The sequence below is a fragment of the Lolium perenne genome, chromosome 2 (assembly GCF_019359855.2).
Source record: "Lolium perenne isolate Kyuss_39 chromosome 2, Kyuss_2.0, whole genome shotgun sequence".
In the NCBI taxonomy this organism is placed as follows: Eukaryota; Viridiplantae; Streptophyta; class Magnoliopsida; order Poales; family Poaceae; genus Lolium; species Lolium perenne.
In genome coordinates, this window is record NC_067245.2 from 295,396,830 (window position 1) to 295,414,845 (window position 18,016).

The 18,016-nt window shown below is 48.3% G+C and overlaps 1 protein-coding gene across 1 annotated transcript; it reads right to left on the reverse strand.

Annotated features, from left to right (window-relative positions):
• Window positions 1-9,937: 9,937 nt before the first annotated feature.
• Window positions 9,938-12,049, reverse strand: LOC127336170 (amidase 1). Its single transcript, XM_051362956.2, has 6 exons — window positions 11,852-12,049; window positions 11,362-11,765; window positions 11,080-11,268; window positions 10,842-10,986; window positions 10,473-10,644; window positions 9,938-10,379 (listed from the first exon to the last, which is right to left on the reverse strand). The coding sequence occupies exons 1-6, from the start codon at window positions 11,962-11,964 to the stop codon at window positions 10,092-10,094; spliced, it is 1,311 nt and encodes a 436-aa protein (XP_051218916.1). The 5' UTR covers window positions 11,965-12,049; the 3' UTR covers window positions 9,938-10,091.
• Window positions 12,050-18,016: the final 5,967 nt, after the last annotated feature.

Genomic DNA, 18,016 nt, shown 5'->3' on the forward strand with positions numbered 1-18,016 from the left:
TGTTAGAGGTTCTTGATATTTTTACCAGTTGCATCTGAGATTCATCACGCCTAAAGCTGAATTGGCAGGTATGAACACATAATCATCGAGGTGTCAACATGCTAGGCGAATCTCTGGCTGCGTGGAGTTCTCGGGAACTGCTCTATTCTGGTCCCGTCCCTGCTCCTCCTTCAAACCGCTGCAATGTATTGCAAAAAATCAGAAATAGATACAAATAGGAGCGCAGAGGAAAAAAAGAGGGGAAATGGGCTTTGGTTCAACCATCGTCGGCCGGCGACCTCGGGAAACGCCCCCCTCACGCGTTCAGGCAAGGCAATCCTGTATAAGCTGGCCACACGAAGCACCAGGTCACCGCCGAGCCGTTTGGCCAGTGAGAGAAAACATAGCGTCAGATCTACCATATACCAACAAAAGAGGAAGTGCCCATCGCCCTTCCCCTTTTTCCGTTGAGATCAAGATCCTTGGGGTGTAGCCTCCGGTGAACTTCCCGCCACTGCCACCTATCGCCGGTCAGCCCGGAGCCGGACTTGCGCGCTACTGCGGCAACTTGTAGGGATATGTACGCTCCTTCGAGAAATTGCATGGCTTCTCCTTCGGGAAATTGTATGGCTCCTGCTGCGGCAGATCTTCCTCGATCGGCTGGGATAGGACGTCGACGGCGGCAATCTCAGACCACGTCGGGCCGGAGGAGCTCCGGAATGAGGTGGTCGTCCGGCGTGGTGGTGCTTGAGCTCTCAGTCCAACGGGAGCAGGCTAGGTACTGGAGCAGGCCCTCCGGCGAAATAGCGGCAGGATTGCTGCTGGGGCGGGAGCGAGACGGGAGTGGTGGCGGCGGCACCCTATGCCTAGGGTTCCACAGGAGGAGGTTGGCGCGTTGATTCCCCTTTCTATTGTGTGGCGTGCTTTGAACCGGTATTTTTGACTTGTCGGTGGCAAGAAGGGTAATTAGCTAACCAAAGCATTGAAACCATGAATTGTGAACCGTCCTATACCATCTAATTATGTTTTGACGGGTGGGATGATCCCAATCTCCTTCACCAAACGCGTTATATGACGTACGACCAACTCGAATATAATAGTAAAGATAACAGAAAAGAGTAATACTAAATTTACAGAAAAATGCATATACCTCTCAATTACAGATCTTCTCTGGTTCCCTTGGATCTGATAGAACTACCTGAACGACCGCATTTGGTTTTCTTTTTTTAAAGTAAAATCATGACAAGCAGTACTAGCAAGGGTATGTTCAGTAGGCATTCTTTGAGGTGTGCGAACGGCGTGAATTCAACTCATATCTATTTAGCAGCTAACTTTAATTAGCACTTTTACCATGAGCTTTAAAATATTACTAGCACTATGGAGAAAAAACAAATCTACAAGAGATGTGATATAAATCTACACAAGGGCAGGAATTAATACCGGTAGGTAGTTCTGCGCGCTTCCCTGTTAATCACACACTGAAGTTGTGAAATTTCGCTCTTCTGTATTGCTATAGCTCGACTATGCATAGCATGGATTCTTCTGAATGCTTTTGAACTTTTTTGCTCAGCAAGGTTGGATGCAATATGCTAGATGGGACTAGCTACATTGTAGGATTGTAGACACCTAATGGTACTCACTAGCAATGTATGGGCGCGGCGGCACGCCGCGCCAACTGTGTAATATGATGGCTGTAATGTTTTTAAAAACATATTTAAATTGATGTAAGTAATTTTTTATGTTTAAAGAATTGGTTTTAAGACGGTTGGCAATGGAGATTGATACCGCATACATTGAAATTAGGTGTATACAAATTTAATCTTGAAGATCAAGTAAGTATAGGCATCAGAGAGACACAGAAATATAGCCCGGTAATAATACAAAGGCTGCATTTTAGTCTGTGTTAGGTTTCTATGCTAATCAGGTCCTTCTATTTATACCAGCCAGACGCATGCTTTTGTGTTGAGATTGAACGGCACATATAGCTTTACCCAGAGGCACAAAAATAACTGGTAATTAACTTGGACACAAGATACACTTGCAGAAGGGCATACAGAAAGAAGGTGAACATACATTAGAACATTATTACAACAGCAGTGATGTGAACACACACATTTATGCTACCTTGGTGGGACCTGGACATTATCGAATATCAAAAACTGCAAATGGGTAGTGTGCACCCCTTATCGCCCTGATCGAGATGAAGTGTAGGTTCATTGTTCTTAAAGTGAGAGATACTCTGACATGACATTCATATGCAGAAACGGACAAACAGTTATCCAAGAAACACCTACATGTAACAGTAGAAATAAACATGGATGCTAAATAAAAAACGAAGGCCCATAGAAACCACATCTGTTTAAAGGAATTGCAGTAGGTTGAATCCATAAAATACATTTGCAGCCACACAACTCTCTGATTCCACGTTTGGGAACTCCTTTTCTGCAACAAATCAAAACAGTTAAGCGAGTACTTGTGATAGCTCCTATCAAATTAGGAATGTTGTATAAAGCCACTAAGAACTAAGGTTCTGTTTGGTAGCTTAGTTTTTTTTAAGTATTTTGGAAATACCATAGTTGTTAAAAATACTACCATTTCAAATACTTTGAGTTGTTTGGTACCATTGAGTACTACAACTTCATAAACTATATGGCATCTCTATAACCATGAATTTTTGCCTAATAAACACGGAGATACATAATTAGGGGACGAATGGATCCTATCTGCAGTGTAGAAATTACCAGTATTTTGCCTGCTAGCTCCGTTTGGTCTCGTTTTTTTAAACTAAAATAACTTTTTTTTTATTTTAGTGTATGAATGGCAGAATGCCTGTCAGTCCTTCAAAATGATTTGACGACATTACTCTTATGTTTACCTAGTCCATTTGGTTTTTGATAAATTGGCATAATATGGTCAGTGGCGGAGCCAGGGTCCAAAACCTGTAATGTCAAGCTTTAAAAATGTGAAGATTGTTCTTGTAGAGAACACATTTATGTAGACAAATTAAATGGGAGTAGGAAAGATCACAGTTTATTGCAGCATAATTATAGTAATTTCCCTTTGCGATTATGTATATCTTCATGATATGACTTCCAAATTTTCAGTTGTTTGTGAAGAATTTGCAACATTTGACTGTGACTCTCACTTCTTGAAAAATATATCCATTTGCCAAAGTTAAGACCTGGCAATAAAAAGTTGTTTCTATAAGAAAGAAATTTAATTAACTGATAACATGGAGAATACGTAGAGAATAAGAGAAGTCGCTGGACAAAGATCGTGAGGATCAGTCAGAAAGTTACGCCGTTCCATTACTTTGTTTTGCAGTATGAGCAGACAAACGATTACCCGATGCAGACCAAAAGTGGGCATGCTAGTCAGTTTCCAATTTTTTGCATTGAGCAGCGGGGTATGCATGTCTGGGTATTAAACTTGCCAGAACCTGTGTAGTCGCTTGACTACGCTGCCATAACGTGGCTCCGCCACTGAATATGGTGGGTAGAATGGAGATGAGAAGAAAATTAAAGGAAAATCTTAAAACTACACAACAATGGACAAACTATAATAATATCGCGACAATGCTTCATTACCAGTTAGTCCTACCATGATAATGTGCAAAAAAATTAACATACTTACCTAAGGAAAACTCAATAGACTACTCGGTGGTTTTACAATATAACTATGTAAATATTGCTAATTAATCGCACGAACAGGTAGCATGAACTGAAGACCAAGGAATAGCAAAGAGGGGCTGAAGCAATGCGACTGAAAATTTTGTGCCTGCAAAGACATATTATTTAGCATATCGAATATCCATATAAGTATAACTGGAACGGATAGCATAAACATTGATTAGTAAAATTGTGGATTTTTTCTGGGTAATATGGTTTAAGCTTTTGCTTGAACACACAGTCTACAATGGCATTTACTTTTTTTAAGTTCTGTTGAACTTGAAGTTAAGAAATATGCCTCATTGTGATATTACATTCATGAAACTCCGTATGATCAATTTTCCTTTAGCTAGATAGAGGTAATACTTTTGTTCTTCCTTGTTTAAGCGTTGGAATAAAACTACAGTCATTTTCTTGGTCTCTGGATGAATTATTCCTTAAGCAAAACAATAATTGAGGGCAGTACCAATACCTAAATTAATAGAGAACCCGTAAAGTAAAACTGAGTACTAAAGAATTATGAATTTAATTATTGGTTTAAACCTTGCTTTTTAGTTTCCACCCATGCCGGAAAACTTTCCATTGACACTGAAAACCTTGGACTGAACATGTCTACTATTTAGCAGAGCAAATGTTCAGAGCAGTGAAGTGGAACTGGTATAAATGTACTTTAAGAAAAACATTATGGTTTACATACTTGTATTTAAATAGAGCTAGCTCTTGTGTTCAGGGTTTTTTGGCATCATATGGAAACAAAACTAAAATGACCGGAGTTATTCAAGGACGAAAGATAGACGGATTTGAACTTGCTAACTCACATTACACAGCCCTGCGATGTCCTCTTTGTTTAATGATTCTGTAAATGTTGAGTTCCTCCTCTCTTCTACTTGATTGTGTAACCCATAAGATTCGTACACTGATACACAGTGCCATAATCAGCGCAGGCAAGTTTCCTTGAGACTGAAACAGCCATAATAATTTGGATTCTGCAAGTGCAAATTGACACAAGAGAAATTAGATGCTGCAAATACAGTAGCACAAATAATATTTTATTTGATACAAACTGTTATACATTATAATGTTTGACATGTGTGCAAAATAATATTAATTGAGATGCATACAAGTCTACCAAATAAATTGTGGTTAGTCTTAATGAGAATAGTAATGTCTCTGTGATGCGCTTATACTTTTCTAAAGACTATATGGTTTAGCACATGCAGCACCCAAGTTAATTAAATCATAGATGCAACCATGGAGGCATGGATGCTTAAGGTTACATAGAAAAGTAATAGATAAGGCTGAATATATATGCCAAGGATAAAGCCAATCTTGCCCATGCACACATCCATCGATATGAAAACTAATCTAGGCTCTTAGCACAGATGCCATTGAATGGTCGAAGGTTATACAACCGGTAGAGGCATGTGGTGACGTCAGACAACAGCATATTGAGCAGCTTATGGATCTGATTAAAGAATAGAGAGCTTATTCATGAGATGAACTGGACTACTGCCAGCAGGTTGATCCGGCAATTCTAGCAGCCACACGAAGACGGAGGCGGCTTCTCCCTGGGCATCTTGCTCCGGTGTTACACCATGAATCAATTGTAGTCTTCTTAGCATGTAGCTTGGCTGCCGGATTACTTTGCCTCTGCGAGTGTCCTGGCGAGATCGTGAAGAATAGAAAAATAGTCATGCCCAAGGACGTTAGCTCATCGTGCAGGAAGAAAAAGTAGTATCAGATTTCATTCAACGCCTCTAGATGGAAGCAAATCATATAGTACCAAAAAATAGGGAATCTAGATTAAGAGAAACCTAGGATTTGTAGGATGGGTCTAAATCAAAGAAACCGTCCGACTTAGTCAGCCACCACCATCACCCCCATGTTCCTCCACCTGAAAATTAGCCTGCGGCTGCCCGGCGCTGTTGCTCTTCCCTTCGCCGACCGGCAGACCAACCAGCCGCCACAACCACCTCTTCCGATCTGCCAATGCTCTTAGGTGTATGGCCCCTCCAATACTGCTACATGATGTTGGCATCTCCAAGACTCCAACAGCACAAAGCCAATGTAGGGACAGAGGAGGCGAGGCAGATGGACACGATGGGCACCGATTCGGCATCCGCTCGTAGGAACGAAGAAGAAACTTGTTTATCTGCACCAAAAAGATCAATCCGAAACAGGAAAAGGAAAGGTCAACAAAAGAAGAACAAATAGAACACGAAGAGGAAAGAACTGAGCAATCCGAATAGGAATCTGTAGAACAGAACAAGAAATCGATAGATGGAGGCTGGGGCTACTCGCGCTGCCACTCTCAAGCCCCCGGCGGCGGCGGCCTCCGGCCAGCCAGCGGCGGCGGCAAGGCACCCTCCCGCCTCCTCTCCCCGTGTTTTCTCTCTCTCTCTCTCTCTCTCTCTCTCTCTCTCTCTCTCTCCTGTGAGCCTCTCCGCTTGGGGTGGCAGGCCTGCTTGATTCTGGCGAGGCCTAAGGAGGTTATACTGTGAGGGGGAACGGAGGAGGGGTCGATGCTCACCTTGGTCGTTCGGGCGTAGGCGCCGGCCTCTGGTGACATTCCGCGGTGGCCCGGCTCCCTTGATGAGCGGCTCGATGTAGCAGTTCTTCTCCACGCCACCAACCGCCTTCGAAGGGATAGGAGAGGGCCGAGCTGCTCCACCGCAGTCAGCCGCCGACGAATGGGATGTGGGCGGCGAGGCGGACGACACTGAAAAGGCGGAGAACGAAAAGAGAAAAATGAGATGTGGAGAAAAAAAAAAGATCCCTCAAATCGTTCCGTAGTGATTCTGTGCACCGCTTTGACCCGCCGCTTAAAGAAAACAGGAAATAGCTATGTCCACCCAGGTTATGAAGAAGCCCAGCACAGAATAGAAGAAACACGAAAATTCCAAGGTAGCACCAAAATTGTACATAGTAAAATCACTGCAGCAATGAACCATAATTTGACATACGTGTCAGCACGCCATTAATCCCAAGAAAAACTCAAAATTCTGTAAAAAGAGATGTTTGTTCCCAAATAGTATAGTAGTTATTCTTATCTTCTCCTTGAGTAGTGAAGTAGTATACTGAGTAGTTGGTGAATTAATCGAGCATCAGGAGGTAGGTTATTTGTTTGAACCACTTTTCACTTCTAAAATATTACACCCTCCGTCCGGTGGGTTAGGCTCACTAGCAAAATTTACTTGTCTCTATTACCTTCCTTCTAAGACCTGCTTGTCATTTAGTTAGGAGTAACTCACTCCTCTGATTACTCTCTCCACCTCTCTCTCTCTTCCTCTACTAGGGACCCACTTGGTAGTTTGGAGGCCCCTTGGCTCGCATGGGTCCAGCAAATTTTGGGCATTTGGTTGCCTAGAAGGCCTTCGCATTGTGGCCCAACCGCTTCTCAAAGAATCCTGGGGACACGTCCAGCCGGCCTGTCGCATTGTCGTCCATTTTTGCACGCGTGGAGAAGCGCGGGAGACACCGCGTTGTCTCGGCCCTCGCTCCCCACTTCCAGTCACCGGTTCGCTCCTCTCTCTCCATTTAACTCCCTCACTGACACATGCCATTGTCCCATCAACCTCCGCCCATGCCCTCCTCGCCTCCCTCGCCTCCTTCGGCCCCAGCGCCGACAGATCCCGCCACCAGCCCGATGGTCACCAGGTCGAACGATGCGCTGATGCGCATCGTCCGGGAGTACGAGGCAAGTGGCCGCGATTCAGCGGCGCAGATCGATGCCGGTCGAGTACCCGTGTTGAATCGGCCGACTCCGGTCGCCTCCAGGCCCGTCGGTATGGGTACGAGGAGCATGGCCTTCGCCGCACTACATGCCACCGGGATTCGATCAACGGATCCCGCGATGGGGTTTTTGAGCCCTGCCACCTAGGGTATCCTTCGGCGAGGGCGAGGGCGATGGCAATGGCGGCGGGTGCAGCAGGCTCCAGCAGGGAGATGGAGCCTCCACCGGGGTTCGCGACCACCCCGATGCACGCGCCGATGCCATGGGGAAGCCGCGTCCGGCTGCTCCCAATGGCGCGCCGCCGCCCTTCGACCGACCCCGTGCTCGTCTGCTCCATCAGCGCCCGGTCTTCCAACCGCTGCTCTGGCTCCGGCTCCGGCTCCGCTTCCACCTGGATTTGGGGTGCGGCCTCCTAGACCACATGCCGGCGTCGGTGTGCGGCCTCCTCCTCTGTCCGGCCTACTTTCTCTCCGACCCATTGTAAGTACTCTCTATCAATTCCTCATCGGATTGATGTCAATGTAGATCGGATTCATGATAGATCATATTGAAGTCAATGTAGATCGGATTGATGTTAATGTGTGTTGCATGTTAGTCATAAGCATTGCATGCTAGTCATAAGAATGTCAACGATGAGTAGGATGAATGGCATGATGATCTTGAGCTTGCCATTGCCACGATGATCTTGAGATTGTCATTGCCATGATGATCTTGAGTTTGTCATTGCCATTGGAGCTCAACATGCCAAGAATCGCTCACTCTTGTCATTTTCATTGCATCTGCAAAACTGGCTCTTCTGGAAACCTTCCCGAAAGGGCCCATAGGAGAGGCACGGAACATTGTCGTCCGGGTGCAGCTTAGGGATGCCAATGAAGGGTTCATGGAAGCCCACCGTCGGGTCACCGAGCCTAGGGCACCCGTTGGGCATCCGGCTGACCCGGGGCACGGTCCTAGACAGCGGCTGCCTGCGTTCTTCGTGCAGCTGGAGAGCCAGGACCTTCATGCCCTCGCTGTGCCGCCCTACATGGAGCAGCTCCTGATCAGGAAGTACAAGATGAAGAACAATGGCCAGATAGTGAAGGTGGTCTTGTACATGGGCAAGTGTTGCGAGCACAGGGTGCAGCTCCAGTGGAGGGCCGAGCGCGTCGGCTTCATCAAGTCCTGGATCAAGTTTGCCGGTAAGGCTGACCTTAAAGTCGACAACATGGTCGTCTTCACCCCTGCCGATGACGGCTTCCAGGTCGACGTGTATAGGAAGGATTGTTCCTGCTTGAGCATCTTCAGCTGCAAGAAGCATCGCCAGTGCCCTTATGCTGAAGCATAGCCATGGCCCTTATGCCGATCCTCGACGCTAAGGTTGTGTGCTTGTTCTCTATCTCTGCTATTGTGAAGTTTTAGTTGTTGTGCTGGCCTCAGGAGGCTGTTAAGCACTTGCTTTTGTGCATATATGCGTGTAATGTTGACCTCTAGATGATGTTGAACATTGTTTTTGGATCTGGGGTAGTCTTCCCCCAGATTTAAGTAGGCGTCTTACCACTCTGACGATAGGATTAGGTAGTAAGTACTATGTTCCATGTGTATATATATCTGTGTAGTGTGCTCCTGATCGTCTTTGTGATGTTATGTGATGGTAATGCTATCATATTTGAATGTGGTGAGGAGAAGCATAAGTTGGGTGCCCAAAATGGAGGGAGAGAAAGAGCGGAAAAGTTTTGGCGGGAAATCGGGCGGGAAAAGGGCAAAAAATAGCGCCAGGCTATGCCGAGGGTGGCCATCGGCATAGACCTTGGTTGTGACGTCACGTGGCGGGAGAAGCGGGAGAAAAAAGAAAAAAAAAAGGTAGGCTATGTCGATGGCAGCCCTCGAGATAGACCTGATGCCCTTACAGGGCCGTCACAGCGTGGCTAGGTGGGCTGCGTGCTCAGGCCTACCCCGACGGCCACAGAGGCGCCGAGGGAAGCCGTTGATGTAGCCCGGCATACGCCGAGTGGTTTTTCGTTGGGCTGGCCTGACCGGCCTGTACGTCGACGGCCCCAACATTTGGGCCTCGGCGTAGGGCCAGGCCGTCGGCACCTCGGCTCATTCCTGTAGTGACATGAAATAAACGAGCAGGCTAAATCCCTAGAGGAGGTTTTGTTTAGACATGGGAACAGAGCTTCAGACAAGGAAGCTCATAGACTGGCACGATCCGCAACCTTTAGTAGTGTGTTGGACGTCGGGTTTGCTCCTCCAGCCCTGGTCTGTGTATTCCAAACTATATTTCCAGTGATTAATGAAGTGGCATGTTGACCCTCAAAAAATAAAGCTAAATTTTTTATTGCAAAATATTTTTCTTCAGTAGGTTTTTCTACTTGCATACTGAATATTCCATTCGCGATTTTTTATTGTACATTGGTAAACTGTGCTTGAGCAGGTTAACTGCAATTAGCATACAATACAGGCTCAGCTTCCAACTGAGAATGTCTCGGGTGACAAATATCCTGAGTTTGGTGACCATATAGTCTCCACACTTAGATATGCATATTCCTCCCCTTTTCACCTTTGGATGTGTTAGAAATTGTGGAAAATCGTTATGGATTGCAGCAATATCATTCATTATTCACTCACTTTGCATTTACCTATTATATATGTTCAGACAGAAGAATCATACAACCTCTTGTATATATGGATTGATGGAGGATTCACTTCGGCTGGCAAGAAGGCGAATCGGGCTAAGCCGACGAGCCCCAGGTTGCGGCGGCCTCGTCCCTGAGGGCCTCGTAGAGCTCCTGCGCCACGCCGACGAGGAAGTGGTCGGCACCGTGCCGCGCCAGCAGCGAGACTGATACCGGGACGCCATTGCGTATTCCCAGTGGAATGCTGATCTGGCAGAACCCTGACAGGCCGGCGATGGAGAGCAGGGAGAAGGCCTTCGCCCGGAAATCCTCCACCATTGCCGCTTCCATGCGCAGCCTGGGCGGCGCGCCGGGGACAGTAGGGATCACCAGGATGCCGTCGTCCTACAAATTGATACGAACTTCGTTCAAGCATAGCAAAAACAGAAAGATGAACTCTTTTGAGCAGTGGCATGATTGGTGGGTCGGTTTGTTTACCTCTAGGAGAGCGGCGAGGGCGATCCTGAACTCGGTTCTCACGGTGTGAAGATCCTCCATGGCAGGATCATCTGCCGATGCGACGGCCTCTTGCACCCGTTCCCGGATGCCAGGGCCGAGGTTGGGCTTCACTGTGTTTATCCACTCTGCGTAGTTAGCTTTGAATTCAGACCTGAAAAATAAGTGGTACATCTTCACAAATTCAGAGACGAACACTGATGCATGTGCGATTATCGAGTTTATAGATCTGACTGAATTTGAAATGCGACATGGTGTGCATCCGGCTAAAGGAGTAATAACTTGTGCGTACAATACGTTTGCTTGATTAATGTTGGTAGTAGGTATAAGAGGCAATTGAATCCAAGAAACCTTTGAAGCACGCGCATGACGTGCGAGAAGGCAGACAGAGCCGGCACACCGGACGATGTAGACGAGCCGACGACGATGAACTTGCCGATGCTCGGAACTTTGCTGGACACAAAATCGCCAAGATCTCCATTGTCTACTATATCACCTGTCAGTTATGTAGCTTGAAAGTAAGTAAGTGATCGATCTCTGCTCTGCTATGACGAGTTCGAGTCGACGAGTTCTGCTAGCTACTGCTTACTGCCGAATGTCTTGGCCGCTGAAGCGTTGACGATCTCGTAGGTGCGGTCGTCGAGGGAGGAGCCCAGGATCCGGAAACAGTCTGCCGGAACCGTCACGCGGCTCGGCCGTCGCTCGGCAGCTGGTTGTGCCGGCGGCAGCATCACGTCGGTGACACGAGACAGCGTAGCCAGGTCCCTGGCAAACCAACCTGCAACCAGAATCCATCACACTCGAATCATCGGGCGGTGGATGCTCTCCTACTCTGTCTCGTAAGGTCACACTGCTTAGCTAGTTAGCTTACCGACGGTGTCAAACATCTGCGCCATGGGGACGACGCCCTCGACGGACACCGACCCATGCGACGGGCGGAGGCCGAAGACGCCGCAGTAGGCGGCGGGCACCCTGACGCTGCCGCCGGTGTCGGTGCCGAGGGCGAAGTCGGCGAGGTTCGCGGCGACGGCGACCGCGGAGCCGCTGGAGGAGCCGCCCGGCACGCGGCCGGGGACGCAGGGGTTGACGGGCGTGCCGTAGTGCGCGTTCTCGCCGTTGATGCTGTACGCCATCTCGTCCATCACCGTCTTGCCCACGCCCGTGGCCCCCGCGGCCAGCGCGGCGAGGACGGCGGGGGCCGTGGCGGCGGCCGGCGCGTGCGTCCGCGCCCAGTCCGGGGTGCCGAACCCGGTCACATGGCCGGCGATGTCGAAGCTGCCAATCGATCGATCAGATAAATTAATTGATGTCATTCTCTGGTTCAGAGGAAGAAGGGCAGGGAATTGAGGATTGGTGCGTACATGTCCTTGATGGCGAAGGTGAGGCCGTGCAGGGGGAGCGTGGAGCTCGGAGAAGGAGGTAGCAGGAGGAATTTCGCCATGAAGGCGCCGTGGTCGTCCTCCTTGGCCGCCATGGCTCTGCGTCTGCGATGTTGGCTGGAAGAGATGGATAGGATTAAGCGTGGGAACGGCTGTGCTGCTTTTCAGTTGGATTTTGACACACTGAGGGCTAGCTAATACAGGCCGTTTTGAGTTTTCGGTCTCGGCCCGAAAAAAGTTTTTCGGTTTTGGCCCTTTTACGATCACTGATCGGCACCGTTTTTCGTCCCGAACCCGTAAAACGGCGGTTATTTTTCGATTTTGGCCCGTTTACGGACTATGTTAGAGTTGCTCTTAGAGTTGCTCTGAGGGCTAGCTAATCCCTTTTCGGTTGGAGTCCAGCTTCACAGCTACTCCCGCGTGTACCTTTTGTGTAAATCTATCTTAAATTTGACTACTCCATAGTAACTTTTTTTTAAAAAAAACAATATGTGATATCTCATTTGCATATTATAAAATACATTTCATGATGAATGTAATTATACTAATTTAGTAGTCCCGTTGATTCGACATAAGCAGTAGTCCCGTTGAGGGGCACCAAACCGTCTTGTGCCATCCAACAAGGATGTCTAACATGCTCAACACACAGTTTAGTCCATTAATTGGATTGTCATCAACACCAAAACAATTAGGGAGGGGTTTCCTCGCAAAAAAAAAACAATTAGGGAGGGAAATACCTTTCACGTATGTCAAGTTCAAACGAAAATCTGGTTAAAACAAACAAGAACCAATTAGCACTAGATAGTGTGTGTGTGTGTGGGGGGGGGGGGGGGGGGGGGGGGGGGGTAAGTTGGGTACGATCTGACTTCTCTGACATCAATTTTTCTCATCAGACAAAATATGCTTAATTTTTCTAAAAAAAATTCCGAGACAGGGCGAGCGTATAGTCTTATATATAAATTTTTTTCCCTTTTACATCTTTGTATGTGTTAGAGATCGTGAAAAAATAAACACTTTGGACGTGTTATTTTTTCAAATAGGGGAGTAAAACCCGTCTAATCAACACACATATTTTTATTAGGAGGTTAATATTAAAAGTTTACAACTGAAGGATCACATAAGGTCAAGAAAAATATCATCCATCGAAAAATAAGCACAAAAACAACTATGCGTCAATCATATTAGTAGGACGCTGGCCAGCCTGACTAAAAGCATACTGAGCAACCGTCAACAGCCGGACGCATCCAATAACCATAAGGTCATGTGGTCCTCCGAGATGAGAAGGCCACACAACAGAATCCACTGCACAACGAAGTGGATAATCTGCAAAAAAAAAAAAAAATTTGAAGGTCCGTTCGTGTTAAAATCAAAATTATTTGGGAAATTCCATATAGAACAACATAAATCGGCAACATATATATGTATTCTTGCTTCCGTTTTGTTTTTGGTGCCATTTAGTCATACTGGTAGTTCATAAGTAGGATTTTTAGGAACCACAAGATATTTTTATCATTAGTAGGATTTTAGTCTTCCAAAGGTATTTGAGGAGGAACCTCCTCTGCTCGTTCATAAGACCACTATAGACTTAACCGAAAAGTCTCTTATACTAATAAGCTGCCAAACAAAACTATACGGCTCATTGAAGAGGTGAATCATCATCAGTCTTTGGCATAAGTGTAACCACACATTCCACTTAGTACCAGTTAGCACCCTTTTGAACCAATGCTCAGTGGAACCATAGCCATAACATGAGCAACAGAAACATTTTTCTGTTTAACTATGTTATAGAGCGAAGGGTATTGATGTTCCAAATAAGTCTCACCAAACCATGTATCCTCTCAAAACTTATTACCCATACCATCTCCAATCTAAAGAAACTTCGGCTAAAGAAGTCCCGCCTAACTCTGTTATCACCAGAATTTGACCGAGTCAGAGGTGGGCCGCGATCAAGATGGGCTTAAAGAATATACATGGAAGAATATACGTGAATCGGCCTTGTATGCAAAGTTTGGGCTAGTTAGCCCGTGTATCTGTAATATAGTAGGATACGTGTCGGTTAGTTAGAGTTTGGCTCGTGCACGGTTGGGATTATTCCCACGTTAGAAAGTCTACGGACTATAAATATGTATCTAGGATTTATGAAATAAACAACAATCACGTTCACCACAAACCAATCTAGGCGCATCGCCAACTCCCTTGTCTCGAGGGTTTCTTCCGGGTAAGCATCATGCTGCCTAGATCGCATCTTGCGATCTAGGCAGTACAAGTTTATTCGCTGTTCATGCGTTGCTCGTACTGAAGCCTTTTTGATGGCGAGCAACGTAGTTATCTTAGATGTGTTAGGGTTAGCATTGTTCATCGTATCATATGCTATCGTCGTGCAACCCTTAGACATCTAGCCGCCCTTACGCCTATCTTAGGTGTAAGGGCGGCACCCCGCTTGATCATTATTTAGTAGATCCGATCCGTTATGGTTGCTCCTTGTTCTTCAAGGATTAGTTTAATATCTGCATAGTTAGGCCTTACAAACGGGTTGAAGGATCCAGTGGCGCGTAGGGTGTAGTTTGCTAGCCCTAGACAGGATGTTCCGGGGATCAACCTCGTGTTGGTTTTTAGGCCTTGCCTAGGGTCGGTTTGCGAACACCGTGCGTGGCCGCGAGGCTCAATCACGAGTAGGATGTTCCGATTATGTGGTGAAAACCCTAAATCGTAGTAGGTCGTTTTAGCTTTATTCTGATCAAGCAGGACCACCATATATTCGTACACCTCGTGCGAATCATGGGTGGATCGGCTCTTTGAGCCGATTCACAGGACAACCTGAGAGCCGATCGAGGCTCGTATTTAATGTTTACGTGTATGCCATGCAGGAAACTAAGCGAGGCATCTCCATCACCTTCGACCAGGTATAGGTCGGGTGGCACGCCCTTGCACCGGCATCGGACGTGCGTGCCGAGTCTTTGCGGGCCGTCGCTCGGAGGGACCAGGGCCAGCCGCGATCCTGGGAGCCTCCGGCTCTCTTGTGTTGCCCGTCGCTGCTCGCCGGTGGGTTTCTGACCGCAACACATTCTGGCACGCCCGGTGGGACAGTCTTCGACATCAACCGCATCGCCATCTACATCTGAGATGGCGGACGGCACCCCAGTCACGTACGAGGATCTGACCGAGGAGCTCAAGAAGAAGTATGACGAGGTCAAAGCGATCCTCGAAGCCGACCTCATCGGCTCTTGTCACGTAACCCGCTCACATGGCATCGGGTGGAAAGGGTTCTCACCTGAAGGCGCTCGATGGAGTGGACCTCTCCGCCCGTCGAAGAACGCACCGAGTCCCTACGTCGGGAGATCAACTACATGGTAGCTCACTCGCTGCACCGCCATTACGAGAGCCTGGTGAACACTTTGGAGCGTGTCGCTCTTCGGGTGATCCAGGAAATCATGAGGCATCGATACTCTCCGTCGGGACCAGCTCCCGGGACTTACCAAGGAGAGATGCCACTCCGATCCCGTCCACCGCTGCCATTCGCGTTGGCGGCACCGAAGTGCCGAATTCACCGGCATACATCGTCTACAAGATCGGTGGTGACCCTAGCGACTACCGGTTCTTGCATGAGGCGCCTAAGGAGATCCCTCACGGATACACGTGCACATACGTGCCGGCATCGCGAATCGGGCACTCACAAACCAGATCTGCAGCGGCAGGGACTGAAAAGCGGGGAGGAACTTCGGCGACAGATCTTGAGAAGCGACGTGGCTAGCTAAGTATGCCACTCCAACAAACCTCCGAGCTCAGCTCTGCGGTTGGCTCGAGAGATGGAAAAGCAAGCATGGCTGGCTAAGTATGCCACTCCGGTGAATCTTCGAGTTCGACTCCTGCCGGCCGGCACCGCGGATCAGATCAGTACCATCTGAGAGACCAGTTCGGCATGGTGCCGAAAAGGAGGACAATCGGCTATTCCAAGCCGTACCCCAACGAGTACGAGTTGATCCCGCTACCACCCAAATATCGGCTCCCTGATTTCTCCAAGTTTAATGGATCAGATGGTTCCAGCTCCATCGAGCATGTGAGCCGATATTTGGCACAGCTGGGCACGATCTCAGCAGCAGATGAGCTGCGAGTGAGGTTCTTCGCACAGTCCCTCACAGGATCGGCTTTCGGGTGGTACACCTCGCTGCCACCAGACTCAATCCGGACGTGGAAGCAGTTGGAAGAGCAGTTTCACATGCAGTATCACTCAGAGGCTTCCGAGGCCGGCATTGCCGATCTAGCACAAGTACGTCAGAAGCGTGGAGAAACTGTGGCAGAATACGTCCAGTGCTTCAGACTTGTTAGGAACCGATGTTATTCGGCTCGTGTGACTGAAAAGGAAGCAGTCGAGTTGGCAGTGGTGGGCCTTGCATCACCAAACAAGGATATGGCCTCCCAAGCAGACTACCCTTCATCGGCGCACATGGTTCGAAGCGTCGTTATATGAACAGCGCCACCAGGACTTGTACCAGGACAAATTCAAGCGTGCGGTAGTCCTGGTTGAGGCAGATGAAGACGAAGGCTCTGCGGGAGATCAAGAGGTAGCAGTGGCTGAATGGACTCGGGGGGCAACCCCCGTGTCCTGCAAATGGGTTAAGCCACCAGGTCCGCCCAGGGGGTTTGATTTCGACGTAACTAAAACTAAGCAAATTTTCGACCTCTTACTTAAGGAGAAGCAGTTGAAGTTACCCGAAGGCCTCAAAATCCCCACGGTACAGGAGCTGAACGGAAAGCCATACTGCAAATGGCATAACTCGTTCTCCCATACCACCAACGACTGCAGGGTGTGGCGTCAGCAGATCCAAATGGCGATAGAACAAGGACGTCTGATTTTCAACCAGTACGCCATGAAAGTCGACACTCACCCCTTCCCCGCCATTAACATGGTGGAGTGCACTTACCCTGGAGGGTGCCAGCCAGGATTCTCGTTCAACATCAACATGGTAGGACCTGGACACCACTCTGGTAAGGACGGAAACGAGGGCAGCTGCTCTCGTAGCAAGGACACAGAGGAAGCCGTTCCACGCGATCGGCTCCGTCACGATGGCAAGCGCTACATCACAGAGGGAGAAGTGAGGAACGTGAGATATCAACGACCTCTCTCTGATCACCTCCTCAACAAGTATGTGAGTCAATATGACCAACGCCGACGACCCAACGACGATGATGAAAGAGATCGTCTGGCTAGGGACGCCAGGAGACGCCGTCGGCATGATCGCGACGAGGAGAGATATGAGCGCCACGCCAAGGAAAAGTCAAGGGAGCAAGACGATGAGGATAGGCACTGGGACTGCCCCTTCTTCAGACGCTGCTGGGATTCAGGAATGAGCCGATTGCCTACAATCGGCAACTGCCCAGAATGTAGACAGAAGAGGAAGGATGCAGCTAACGTGTCCGTGTTCAAACGTCTAGGGCCTCTCCCACCTCGGAACAAGCACGCTGAGTCCCCTCGGGTGGAAGATCTCGAGGATTTGGAAGACGATGATGAAGAAGAAGAAGACAGGTACCACCGGCCAAGGTGGTGCCCTGATGGACTCAGCCGTTCCCAAAAGCGTAGGGTTCAGCGACTGCGTGGCTTGGAGGAAGCCGAAAGGTTATACCTGCACACGCTAAGGAAGGCGCGGCCCGACCTGGCCGCAAAAATTCAACGAACCCTGGATGAAGAGGGTCGACCACAAAAAATGGAGTGGCGCCCCAAGCGAAGGAAAGCCGATGATGAAACATCGGCTGGCACAAACATGGTGTTCATCCTTCCGACGGAGTTTAGTGCTCCAGGATTAGACGAGGCACCCGTGGCACAACTTGACTGCGGCCCACGGCCAGTTATCTTTGAGAAGCCACGAGAAAGAAGCTACAGACATCTGAAGGCCCTGTACTTGCGAGGTTATATCAATGGGCAGCCAGCCTGTCAACAAGATGCTGGTGGACACCGGAGCGGCAGTCAACATTATGCCATACTCCATGCTACGTCGGTTGGGACGCCAACTGTTGCACGCCATCCACGATGCACCAATGCGTAATACAGTGGGATGGAGATGAGGTAGAGGTCGTCCATGCAGATGACTCGGCCGAGATTTCAACGGCTGGCATGAACGCTTGGGAAACAGCAGGCCAAGAGCCACTCTC

What these genes read in the sequence shown, in the direction of transcription:
- LOC127336170 (XM_051362956.2), bottom strand. Translation starts at nt 11,964, where the DNA reads ATGGCGGCCAAGGAGGACGACCACGGCGCCTTCATGGCGAAATTCCTC. An exon ending in GCAGATGTTTGACACCGTCG is followed by an intron (nt 11,269 to 11,361) that starts GTAAGCTAACTA and finishes TTCTGGTTGCAG; the next exon opens with GTTGGTTTGCCAGGGACCTG. An exon ending in GTCATGCGCGTGCTTCAAAG is followed by an intron (nt 10,645 to 10,841) that starts GTTTCTTGGATT and finishes CTTATTTTTCAG; the next exon opens with GTCTGAATTCAAAGCTAACT.